General features: G+C 36.0%; 1 protein-coding gene across 2 annotated transcripts in view; it reads left to right on the plus strand.

The window, feature by feature from the left end:
- LOC105476015 (nemo like kinase) overlaps positions 1-14,067 on the plus strand; it is a 152,252-nt gene that overhangs the window by 87,044 nt on the left and 51,141 nt on the right. For both annotated transcript variants that reach the window (XM_011731599.3, XM_011731588.3), the window contains exon 3: positions 3,300-3,355. In XM_011731599.3, the coding sequence (XP_011729901.1) occupies positions 3,300-3,355 (56 nt within the window). The remainder of the gene's footprint in view (positions 1-3,299; positions 3,356-14,067) is intronic.

The following is a 14,067-nucleotide window of genomic DNA, read 5'->3' on the forward strand; positions in this document are numbered from 1 at the left end:
AAATTAGCTGGGCGTGGTGGCGCATGCGTGTAGTCCCAGCTACCTGGGAGGCTGAGGCAGGAGAATCGCTTGAATCCAGGAGGCAGAGGTTGCAGTGAGCCGAGGTCGTGCCACTGCCCTCCAGCCTGGGCAACAGAGCAAGACTCCCGTCTCAAAAAAAAAAAAAAAAAAGCAAAGGGGCTAAAATGCCTAGTTTCTTAACCTGGGTGGTATTTACATGGAAATATGTGTGTATATAAAAATTCATCAAGTTACAGTCAGGATTTGTATACCTTATGCTACAACTCTATAAAGAATAATAATATAGTCTCTACCATAAAAAAACTTAGAATCTAGAATCTATTGTGGGGAGAGAGTGAGAAAAGAGTAGCTCCTTTGCTAAATGGGATTTAACTGTTTTCCTTATAGGTGTCTTATTATTGTCTTTGAGTCTATGGCGGAGTAGAAACTCAATAAATGTTGATTCTATGAATGAACAGATAAATTTCTTGTCTTTATAGTTAGGATTGAGACAATTATTCACAGCAATTAATTATTTTATTGATAAAGGGCTGACTGAAACTAAGCTATTTTCTTATGTAACCAGTTTATAGTGAATCTTCTAACATCACGGAGGTTAAAGTCCTAAAAAGCAGCTAACATAATGAGCTTTTATGTTTCTTAAAAGATTTGTGAAATGTGCAGACACTGTTAAGAAATGTGTTTGGCAATGACTATCATTTAAAGACATAACTTTAATTCACGTTTTAATTAGACAAGTTTGCTTGCTTTTTTTGTATTTGAAATCCTTTGAAGAGGGTGGTATTTGAGGATATTTCAGCTCTTTACAAGCCAAAGTCTTTATAAGCATCCACCTATTTATATCTTAAGGCTAATCTCATGTACTTTATTCCCTCAAATATTACTGGGGTTTATAGAGGATCTCCAGCTATTTAAATGAAGTCTGGAGTCTCGAACTCTGCCACTATACCTTCTCACTTACTCATTTACGTGCTTTTGAGATTCCTAGATCATTACTGATCTAAATACTGTTTTTACCACCTAGAAGCACTGTAGAATGCCATCCTCTGATAAACATTTTGGAGTAGAAAGAGCAGGAGGATAAAACAACAGGCGTTTTAAAAAATTCCAGGCATAGTTTAAAATATTGTACCTTTCGAACTAACAATCACAGCTAAATGCTGCAGTGCAAATGTCTATCCCTATTTTATATGGCTTTTTTTACAAAAGGCCTCATCAAATATGGAGTAAGAAAGCCTCATTCTTCTCTATCAAGGTTTAAAATGTATGGTTGTCACTTTCTTCTAGATAACCTCTAATTATAGCAGATAGATTTGAAGTGTAAAATAGCTTTGTATAATGGACACTGTCACTCATTGCATTCTGTTTCCCCCTTAGACAGGATGTGTGTTGCTCAGATACAGAGTTTAGAGTCCGAAAGATGTCAAGTAAAACACTAATTTCTAACTGCCTTCCTCAGTTGTCAGATATTCATGTTAAAAATTGTTCTGGCACATAATGAGAAATTTATGTGAATTTATTGGTTTAAAAAATATAGCTGGCTAATTATAGGTTTAAAAAATACATAGAAATGAAATAATGTATCTGTCATATGAAAAAAATTACTCTTCAAAGAAACTGGAAAATCTCTTATTTTCTGTTTATACCAGAATTCTAAATATAAACATTTTAATTCAAAAGGAAAGATAGATATTCCTTATAAAAACATCTAAACTATTTAAAAGCCTCTAACTGGCTTTAAAGTGAGTGAAGAATTTTTCATTACAATAGGCTTTAATTCATAAAATAAATTTTTGCTTAAAATTTATAGTGAGAAATGCTTGACTGAAACAAGAATAACCTTTAAAATGAACCAGGTTTCTTCTACACATAAATTGCAAGAGGAAATGAAAAAGAAATGGTGGAGAAACCTTTGGATTATCAATCATACTATGTAAATCTTATTTAGCTCCTGATTTAGACTAACAAACTGTTTTTTAATATGAGAAAATAGGAAATTTGAGAACTGGATATTTGATGATGTTTTTAAACATTTACATTTTAGATTTGATCATTGTAATTTTAAACTTTTTTTTATTAGAGATACTGATTATGACTGAAGTAAGTTTGGTATATGCTTGAGAATTATATAGGGAGAGTAAAGGATAGAGATGAAATAAAAATGTTCATGTGTGTGAATAACTGAGGCCAGGTATTGATTACATGGGTATTGTTTATACTATTCTGCCCACTTTTATATGTTTGAAGTTCTCTATAATTAAAAAAAAAAAGTTTAAGCTACAGATCATAAAATTTGAACTGGTACCACACAATTTATTTCCTGTTAAGTAGTTTCTTCCATGTCCTTTGAGCTTGGTATTTCTCATTAGCTTAGCAAGACAGCTGGGAGGGGATTTGTTTGTTATGTTTTGATGGCAGAAGTTACACGGGTACTATGCTGCTTTTATAAAGGACTTGCATCGTAAAGTCTTTTTTCCTCACCCTAGTGACTTCTTTTCTTACAAGAATCTTGGAATAAAATCGAAAATGCTTAGTATGATTTAAAGACTTTGTGTAGTGTATTTCATACCTTCCTCTTCTACTTTATGTTAGTCTGTTTTCTTACTACCCTCTATATTCCATAAGCACTGGTTTTTCTGTTTCTAGAATCTGCCTCAGCGTCTTTACACTGCCTGCCCGTCGACCAACTCCTACTCAGCCTTCAAATTCTAGAGTAGTGTTACCCAGGGAAGCTTTTTCTCTCTACCCTTCTTTACATTTTTCCTCCATAGTAATAGATGTTATAATTACATATCTGTAACTATTTGTTTGTTTAGTGCTTACCTCTTCTGTAGTCATGAGAGCAGAGATGATGCCTATTTTGTTCAACAGGATAATCTAAAAGCTTAGTGCTTGACAGGTAGAATGCACATAGTAAAGGTTTGTTGAACAGAGGAATAAAGGAATGAATGATAGATGTGGCTCCTCACACTCTTTAGTGTAACGTTGATTCTTTAAAATAGGACGTTTATTTTAAAAACTCTCTCCTGTGCAGGGATTTTGGTAGCATGTGGTGTAACCCAATTGCCTCTCTCATTGTGTAAGTCTTTTGGATAGTAAGTTTACAAATCCATCTTAATGTTTAGGACTGTGTTTCTTGACAGATGAATTTAATTTTCAGTGGGCAATTGTAACTAAGCTTTAAATCATTAAAGAGTTGTTAGTATTTACTTGCTTTTATGTTGAATTTTGTTTCCTTTTTAGTTCTCTAAATTTGACTTTTTTTTTCCTTTTCTCAGGTACTCTCTGCCCTTGACATACTCCAACCTCCACACATTGACTATTTTGAAGAAATGTATCCTAACCAGGGAATGTGAAAGAAGGGGACAATTTTTAAAATTAATTTGTTCTTCTAGCACCTTTTGGGGTTCATGCCTTCAGGTATTTTAAATCTCATCCTTGCAGAAGTGATTGAGTACCTGGAACCAGGTAATTTTGAAATCCTAAGTGTCTGGCAGAGCTCAATATTATCAACATACTCTATGTGTTGATGCCACAGAACAGAACATCTGAACAGATATTTAATCCCCACACAGCCTTATGAGATAGATTATTACCATCCCCATTTTGCAGATGAAACCATTGAGGCAGCTTTGTTGTAGTAGAACCCAGGGAAGTGCTTTTACCACTATGCAACAGCTGCCTGTCAGTTAAGAGAGTAATACTGCCCTTTTTTATAACACTTGGGGTAAGATAAAAATTACAGGATTAATGTAAGTTAAGTTGTCTTATGTTCCTTAGAATGGTGGTGGTGGTAGTGGTGGTATTGACCTAATAGCCTTTACTTATATAATTTTTATCAGATGCCAGGCACAATTCTAAGCTCTTTACACATATGTTTAATTTAATCCTACAAACATCCTCTGGGGAAGGTATTATGATTATTCCCATGTTACAGAAGAGGAAATTGAGGCACAAAAGGTAAGAAATTGACCAAGATCACAGAGCTAGTAAGTGTGGGGATGGAGATTTGGTTCCAGGTATTCTGACTATGTAGTCTTGCTTTCAGCCCTTACCTATGTGATTCTCAGGATAGAGCCCTTAACATTCTCCTGTTACTACTGTTAATGTTTAAAAATAGTATGTTAGACTTTGTGAATAATAATGAACTATAAAATAATGATAAAATAATGCCTGGTGATAGCTCCATGGTAATAATAAAATAATGCATGGTAATAGCTCCTGGGACTGTGCATGAAAAAAACTGAGACATAAGTTAACCTCCCTGACATTCCTGGGCAAAGTGTTACCAGTTTCCATTCCGCATTTAACTTGGTAAAACTTTAAATAAAAGACAGGAAATCCTAAGTCATTGATTTTGGTAAGCTCATGATTATGCAGTTTATTCAAACTCTAGGCTTTTTTATTAATACTTTAGACCTATGACTCAGAATGGAAACCCATGTAATAGTGAGATACTTTTTCTGATTCAGCAGTGAGGTAATGAAAATCTCATTCTTACACAGGGGGTAGGTAATTCCATATGAGGTTGTTATCTTTGATAACTTCCTGAGAAAATAGGAACAATTAAGAGCTTCCCAAGATAACTAAGCTGGCTAAGGATTTGGGAAATCTTATATGGTAATAGAATTGTCACTGATCAACACTGCTGGGATGTTTTGATCTTTTAAACCAAAAGCTCTTGAATGCTAGTTAGCCCTCCATAGATGTGAGACTGCATCCATGAATGGAAAATATTTGAAAAAAATAATAATAAAAAATAAAAAGTAATATGGCTGGGCACAGTGGCTCACACGTGTAATCCCAGCACTTTGGGAGGCTGAGGCAGGGTGGGCAGATCGCTTGAGCCCAGGAGTTGGAGACCAGCCTGGGCAACATAGCAAGGCCTTGTCTCTACCAAAATTACAAAAAAAAAAAAAAAAAAATTTGCTGGGTGTAGTGGCACATGCCTGTTGTCCCAGCCACTCGAGAGGCTGAGGCAGAAGGATCAGCTGAGCCCAGGAGGTCTGTTATTCTCATGGTTACAGTTTATTATAGCAAAAAAGATACAGACTAAAATCAAGAAAGGAAAACAATTTAGAGAGTCTGGCATGAAGTTCCATTTGTCCTTTCCCAATGTAGTTGCATGGACAGTGCTTAATTCTCCCAGCAATGATATATGACAACATGGGCAAGTGTTGCCAACCAGGGAAGTTTACCAGAGCCTTGGTGTTCAGGGTTTTTATTGTGGGTCAGTCATATAGGCATGAAGCACCCATGTGAGTGACCTTAGCTGCTCAGTCTCCAGCCCTCCTTTTTCCCTTCCCCTCCAGAGGTCAAACTAATACAGCATAGCCCAAGGCCCAGGCAAAGACAGGTATTCACCATGTATCATATTGTTAACATAAACTATCTGGCATGGCCAAAGCCCCAGGTATACTAAGATACTATTATCAGGTGGATATGGCAGTGACCCAAGGTTATTTCCCAAAAGTCCGGGGCCAGTCTTGAAGACTTTTGGAATGGGCAGGGTTTGGACAGCCCAGGTCTGCCGAGTTAACCCTTTACTGCACATAGGCCATGTGGGAGGAAAGAATGTTTCTATGTAAGTTAATTGGTGAATATGGGTATATTGAATAAAAGCCAAATATATTTAGGTTCTCTTCATTGAACACTTAGTTAATTCATTATATCCATTTTTTACCTTATAGTTCAGGCACATATTGTTTATATCAGGCATTAATTTTGGTACTTGGTTTGAAAACTGTGTATGTGCTTCTGTAAGATAAGAGTTCTCAATCACTTATTATTATTGGCCATAATTTAATTGAGTCCAGGAGATGTTTGATTCATCATTATTTCAAATAACAGAGGGAAAGTTAGCATAGTTATGGTTTAAAACCATGAGCGATATAGGTGGCTTAGTAGCTGTTGGTAGCAAATTTCAGTCCATTTCATCAGTTAGAATGTTTCTTTGAAATTTTCCTCCTCAAAATTGTTCATAGATGTTTAAGTAAAGAGCCTTTGTCATAAAATATTCATGGAACCCTCTGGTATACCATTTACTTAAATGTTTTACTTTATTTCATCCTGTCATATCACTTAATTTTTTAACTTCAGGTTAAAAATTTGACACGTTACTCTCACAGTAATTAACTGACTACAGATGGAAAAATCAAATCTTTCAAACCTAAACTTCAGTAGTCTTCTGTTTTCTGCCTTATAATTCTTAGCTATATGTAGAAGCATGCATAGAAAAAAGGTAAGCGTTTTCCAGTAATAGTGTCGATTGGAAAAAACTGAATCCTTTTAACATAAAAAGGAATCATACCTATAGCGGCCACAGGATTATAAAGACTTTTTAGGAAGGAATGGTTTAGCTTGGAGTACAGGATACTGAAAAGTTGTATTATAGAACAACTATTAAATGAAAATGTAAGAAATACCTTAGTTACGTATATGCTCTGCCTTCGCTGCTGATTCTTTTAGTGTCCTAAATGGGAGAGTTTTCTGTGTCCTTTGTTTTGTTTTGAGACGGAGTTTCACTCTTTGTTGCCCAGGCTGGAATGCAATGGCACAATCTCGGCTTACTCCACCTCCTGGGTTCAAGAGATTCTCCTGCCTCAGCCTCCCAAGTAGCTGGGATTACAGGTGCACGCCACCATGCCTGGCTAATTTTGTATTTTTAGTACAGACAAGGTTTCACCATGTTGGCCAGGCTGGTCTTGAACTCCTGACCACAGGTGATCTGCCCGCCTTGGCCTCCCAAAGTGCTGGGATTACAGGCATGAGCCCCTGTGCCTGGCCATGTGTCCTGTGTTTTTGATACAAATAAATTGGTTGTAGCCGAAGCAAAAAAAAAAAAAAAAAAAAAAAAAAAATCCTCAGTTTCCTTACTCTCTTTTTTCTCCTTGAAAAATAAAAAACCTGTTACCTAAAACTTAAAAATATTAAAGATTAATAGGACCTCAAGTTACTATATGAATTCAGCATACTATATTATCTATGTCAGCAGCTCCCTCTGTAGTATCTCCGAAATATGGCACACACATTACAAATGGTTTTAGATGTTTTTTAATTTGGAGGATTATTGTGTCTACAGATTTTAGAGTAGGTAATATTTTGAATTTTAAATAAGTGATCCTGGAATTACGCTTTTAAGAAACTATTTTGAGGTCTATATGAAGTTCTGTTGTTTTAGGCAAGTTGTTAGTATATTGTTATACATCTAATGAGTTTTTTAATACTTAGTTGAATGGGTCAGTACATCGAGTCAAAAATACATATTTATATTAAGTTGTGAGGGAAAATAAGTAATCCTAAGTGATTATCCACTGTACATAAAGTACCACATCATTACACTTTTTCTAAGATTAGAAAAGTTGGGATATATATCACATATTCAAGTTTTAATAGACAAACATTTTAAACCAGCAGGCGCTTTTAAACCTAATATAATAGTTAATATAATTTTAGAAAATTTGAGTTCTATGTGCGTTTTGGTGTAATCAAATGTGAAGTAAGAGTATCGGTGTATAGTGTCTGCGGTTAATCATGTATTTCCTAAAGAGACTGAAACTGTAATAAAATTATTACATCATGCTCCCCCAAAATTTAGTGTGGATTTTGAAACACCATGCATTTTTAGGTAACTTCTTGAAGCAACAAAAAAAGTCAATATCCAGACTGTAAGTTTTTGTAAATCTGCCTACAGGGTTCAACAGATGTAGGACAGACAAGTCAGATGTGAAAGGAGCAATAACTTCTATCATGACCTCTGTGTCTTTTAACTTTTTGTCTTCATAGTTTTTAATCTATCTAGGAAATATTTAATAATTTTAAAGATTATGTATTTTTCTGAGCTGATGTTTTAGCTTTTAAAGGATTACATTTTTCATTTTGTACTTTGAGTTTCTATTTGGAAATCTGTGTGAAAACAGTTTGGTACTTAATTACTTTGAGCCTACTGAAATTTAAATCAAGAGAAACCAGTTCTAATTGTTTGATTAGAAAACGGAATTTATTATGCTTCAGTTTGGATTCTGGATGCTCTACAATGCACATTTACAGGCCCTTTCCCAGAAAGCACTAGCTACCTACAGGGTTGGAAATAAAAATTTGGTTTGGTTTGGGAAAAGCTTATTTTTGACTTGAAGCATAACTTAGCATTTTATGAAGACGAACATGGGTGGTGTGAGTCTTTTATGCTAGAAGCAATTACATTCTCAGTGGAAATGAGAGGTCTAGTGGAGTGTCCGTACACACTGGTTTGTTGAGACGGTCTCGGATTTTACTTGATGTTCTGGCATAATTATTGTGAGGTTCTCACTCTCAGAAGTGTCACTGTTTGTATGATAGGTTTTGCCTGTGCAGGCAGTGTTTTAAATAGGAATCTCTTGTCATAAACACTGAGGAAACCTATGTGTCCATTGCAGCCAGTAAGAGTCTCTAGTGCTTTGAAATAGCTGTATAACCCTCAGGGAATCTTAGGAGTCATTGAAAAACTAAGAACAATGGAAACAAAATGCATATATGCTTATGTAAGTGTACTCTTTCTTCAATAATGGTACTACTAAGGACCAGAAATTTATATCCCGGGAGCTTTGAAGATTCCCATATTGTAAGAACTTCCTGTTCATTTATTCCATAAACATAAGCATCAACTATGTTTCCAGATTCAAGACATTGTCTGTTTTATTCATTGTTACATTACCAGTACTTAGAACAGTGCCTGACATAAAGTAGGTACAAAATAAATATTTGGTAAATGAACTAATAGATGATTTCTGGTCCAGGTTTATAATCTAGTGGAGGATACAGTCACATAAATAATGACAATAATATAGGTTGGAAAGTATAATGATAGAAAAGAACTGGCCAGGCATGGTAGCCCATGCCTGTAATCCCAGCACTTTGGGAGGCCGAGGTGGGTGGATCACTTGAGGTCAGGAGCTCACGACCTATCTGACCAACATGGTGAAACCCTGTCTCTACTAAAAATACAAAAATTAGCCGGGTTTGGTGGTGTGTGCCAGTAATCCCAGCTACTCAGGAGGCTGAGACGGGAGAATCTCTTGAACCCAGGAGGTGAAGATTGCAGTGATCGTGCCACTGCACTCCAGCCTAGGTGACAGAGAGAGACTCCATCTCCCCACCAAAAAAACAAAAGAACCAAAGTATCCTGAGAGCACTGGGGGGTTCTCATTTTTACTGTCCCCCATTTTAGTTTCCCACTGAATTACTAGAAAAACATTTGATGATTTAAAACAAAAAAACTTTCACTTACCCACTATCACTGATCCTTTCTTCTTATCTCTGAAGCCTAGAACAGAAATTTAAAGAAAGGAAAAACCAAGAAAGGTTGATAGAACAATCCAGGAACAGATAAATTCCTGACCTAACCACCATTTTTGTCAGTATCTGGTTAACCTTGCTTATTCATTCAGCCAAACCTTTAGCACTACTATTATATATGACATTGTACTAACCTCTGGGATAAATACAAAGATGCATTGTTCATTTATTTAATTTTAATTTTAAAAATGTAATATGTGAGATGCTATCCTAAATACTTTATTCATATCTCCAATTTATAGATGAAGAAACTGTAGCTCAGAGAGGTAAATAACTTGTCCGAGGTCACATAGAAGTAACAGAGCTGTGATTTGAACCCGTATTGTATAGTCCAGTGGGCCAGGAGTTCTCAACCCACCATGCTCTGCTGCCTCTTAATGCTTTCCCGCAAGGAAGATACTATAATCAATGGGGGGGAGATGAGATGAGATGTAAAGGGATAACTAACATGTGTGGTAGAATGTGCCAAAAGAATATAGTAAGGTGGTGTGGGACTTTAAAAAGAGAGACTACTTCAAGCAGAAAAAAACCATAGGGAAATGGTGTGGAGAAAAGACATTTCAGATGAGCATTGATGGATGAGAAGAATTTGGACAGGTAGCATTTAAGAGGATGGATATTCCAGATGGTGAGACTATCAGGAGCATTATTAGGGAATGGTAAATCATCTAGTTGACCAGAGTTTGATATGCAGAAATAATGAGAAATTAAGCTAGGTTGGGCCAAGTCATGGGGGATTTTGAATGTTGAACTAAGGAAATTGGTCTTTATTCAGTTGACATTGGGCCCCAATGAAAGATTTTTGTGATGAAGAATAACAGAATCAGGAGTGTACTTTAAAAACTTAACAAGGAGTTTGTATTTGATAATGGAAAGGTTCTGGAAATAGTGCCGATGGTTGCACAACATTGTGAATGTGCTTAATACCACTGAATTGCCCACTGAAACATGATTAAATGATCAATTTTGTGTGTATTTTAACGTAATTTTTTAAAAACACCATAACAAGGACCTGACTGTTGGAGCTGAGAGGCAGTGACTGTCGTGAAAGAAGAACAGAAGGATGTTTGGCATCTTCCCAGATGGTTTTTCATGATGCTCAATGTTTGTTTTATGCCCTTTCTAACTTTACCCTCAGCAAAGATGTACCAGCAGGTAATTCAAAATATGGTTGTTGCCATCACCTTTAAGGAGTTCATGGTGTAATAGAGATGATAGACAGTTTTCAAATAATTATAGTACCAGAGTAATCAATTTTACAATAGAGACATTAACCAAATTATCTTATGGATAAAAAAAAAAAAATGCCCTGCACTCCTTCTCTACTCCCCTACTCCACCCCCCAAAAAAGAGCTTGGAAGACTTACCTGCAACTTAATAATTTTCATAGAATAAAACATGTTCAGTAGTCTTTCCAGCATCAATTCATATAAGAACAATTACATATTAGTAGGATAAGTATATTTTCAGTATTTCTAGTAACACTCTCATTTTTCCACAAAATTTTAATCCATGTCTAATTCCTGTTCATGGGTCTGTGTAACCCTTTTTGCATAGCTTTTCTAATTAAATAACAATATGAAACAGTGCTAATAGATGGTACAACTAAGTGGATAATCTAATATTCATTCTGTAAGAAGTAGAAAGTGGGTACTGTGAACAAATGTATTAGATACTGTGTTGTATCATCTGTCTAGACAGAGGAGGGAGATCCTTTTAAATGGACCACCATTTTATTTCATCTCTTCTCAGTTCCCATAAAAAGTACTCAGAAACAGACTCTTTGATATACTTTTCCTAAACTTTTCTTGTAGATTTTTGTTCTCTGTTTATTTTGAATCTTCTCTGTTCTTCCGAACTGTTTCTTTTAGTAACTTTGTCTTTTAAAATCTCCGAGCACAAATGAGCTACACTGGTGATGGGTAACACTGGCTAGGTAAGGACTAGCATCTGTAGATTGGTGTGTTTAGAGACTTGTAACACTGGTAGCAGTCTGCTCTCAGGTTTTAATGACATTTGTGCAGCTTTACAATAGATCATACTGGAGTAAATGCTCTCAAATTCTGTTGGGCAGAAGGACATTTGACACCAAATTGTCTGGACATGGATGTAAGTTTCTCAGACCTGTTAAGGAAAGGTTACTCGGGTCTAATTTGAGGGTTCATTGTCTTTTGGAGAAAGTGTTGATATTCATTGTATTGGCAGTAAGAAGGACAATGAAGTTATATGACTGATAACATTCATCCCTTACCTTCTGAATGCATTGAGAGATAATTGAAGAATTTGCCCTTTCTCTTCATGAATGAAGAAATTGATACAGTACAGTGTTCCTAATCTATATAGAGGCTCCTCTTTCAAATATGGTTTTTTATACTCCAAAAAACAGTGACATTCCAGTCACTTTGGCTTCTGTTCCTCAGCTCTTAATCTCTGGGTTTGTGTATATGTTCATTTGCTTTGGAGGGTTATGATGGTGGAAGATTAATCACCAGTCTCTACCATCTATGTTTGACAGACACAGAGCTTGCCTTGCCTTCTCCAGAGCACTTTCTAAAGGAGAGAGCTGAAGTTCGAAATAACATCATTTTCTCTAGAATGCTCTTCTTGTTTTATTACATACATGGTTATAGCCTTAGTGAAAACTCATCTGACAGATCTTATGGACTGTAACAGAATGACAGCTTTCCCGCTTTTTTCTTTTTTTTCTGGTGATTGGATTGATTTTTTTTTTTTAAGTCAGTTTTAAATTACAACTGAGGTAGTTTTAATTTTTGACATTCTATTCAACAAATTTGTTACTTTACAAAGAAAAGGAATCTGCCTTTGCCTGGGAAAGAGATTGTCGTATTCAAACGTTTTAACAACATGACCTTTTATTCCATTGATTTCTATAGAGAAGCACAGGCATGCTTCAGAAAAGGTCAGTGATTCTAATTGAAGCACACCGATTTTTTTCTAGTTGCAAAGGCTCCCATGCTTTTTGTTGCAGAGAAGATGATGAGATTTAAGGCTGACCATTTGTTACAAGAGAACACAATTCTCTCTGTGACACATTGTTGTTTTTCTTTCATGTGGAAAGCATTGTTTGAAATCCACCATATCTGTAAACCAGATTGTCATTATCCACACTATTCAATGCCTTCACTTTTATTTCAGATCAGCCAGTTTCATATCTGAGTACTAGGTTGAAATTTCCTTCCCCCGTGCACCTGATTTTGGAAGAAAACAAAAATGTGAGCAGAGAGATTTTATTAAGTCTCACACATTTATGGCTGTAGATTCTTTTTTCAGACAGGAATGGCAGGATTTCAGAATTTGTGTTTAAGGTACCTAAGCATGTTAGTGCTTAAAGTGCTTAACCATGTTATCACTTAAGCATGTTTTAACTGTCATTCATGTACTTGTCATATAAGAGAATCTATGGCTTGAGGGGGCCAGGCTTGGGCTTCTATGTACTACAGTTTATTAAACCAAATTTACCGTGTCTTTTGGAAAAGTCACCTGACTCATATTTGTTCCAATATATATCACATTGAAGATGAAAACTTTTTTTTTTTTTTTGAGATGGAGTCTCGCTCTGTCGCCCAGGCTGAAGTACAGTGACGTGATCTCATCTCACTGCAACCTCCACCTCCCGGGTTCAAGTGATTCTCCTGCCTCAGCCTCCTGAGTAACTGGAACTACAGGCACATGCCACCATGCCTGGCTAATTTTTGTATTTTTAATACAGACAGGGTTTCACCATTTTGGCCAGGATATTCTCGATCTCCTGACCTCATGATCCACCTGCCTGGGCCTCCCAAAGTGCTGGGATTACAGGCATGAGCCACCGTACCCAGCCGAAGATGAAAAGTTTTAAAAAAGGATTGTAGAACCTTTGACCCATATGGGACCTACTTGATAAATGTTTAATATTGTAAGATTTCTTTTTTTGTAATCTGGCTTAGCATTAGTTTCTGTCCATATTAAATGAAGAAAGAATGATTAAGTTTCCACTATCTGAAATCAGTAGAGAGTTTAGGAATTAAAGTAGGGTTTTCAAAGCTTTCTGTCCGTATTCATTCTGTAGGAAATAATTTGATACAACACGTTCCCATTTTCTTTTCCCAACTCAGATAAACCAAGTAAATACCTTTATTTTGCTCTCTGAAAGTTTTTAACACATCATTAGAACATCATACAACATCAGTAGCTCATTGCACTTGGAACATTAAATATGTTCTCAGACTTCAGTTGAGCAGGGAAGCCAGCCCACTGTCCTTCTGAACTCTAGATGGCAAAAGCTTTTGACCTGATAGTTTTTTTACATAAGACAGTATCACAACTTTTTTATAAGCACAACTTGAACTGCCCACAGTGGTTAGCTGTCTGTTATCAAGTGTTTATTCAGCAGTGCTTTATTATGACATACTTACACAACACCTTGTCATTAGTAAGCATTTATTTTTAATACTTTGTAAATTCTCCCAGTTCTTATTGACTCTCTAAATGCTGTGTAATGAATCAGCTTTATTTTTCCTCTTTTTTTTCTGAAAGGTATGAAAAATGTAAGTCATAGTATGTTGGCAGGCCTGAACATGGGAAGATGGAAAATTGGCCTCCATCCATACACGACATAATTTTCTCCTTCAGCCTGAGATCCCAAGGACCGCTCCCCTTACGATGCCCTGTAGTGAAAGTCACATCACCTCTTTTAGTTCATTTAAAAGGCCT

This window comes from Macaca nemestrina, chromosome 17, assembly GCF_043159975.1.
Source record: "Macaca nemestrina isolate mMacNem1 chromosome 17, mMacNem.hap1, whole genome shotgun sequence".
NCBI classification, from domain to species: Eukaryota; Metazoa; Chordata; class Mammalia; order Primates; family Cercopithecidae; genus Macaca; species Macaca nemestrina.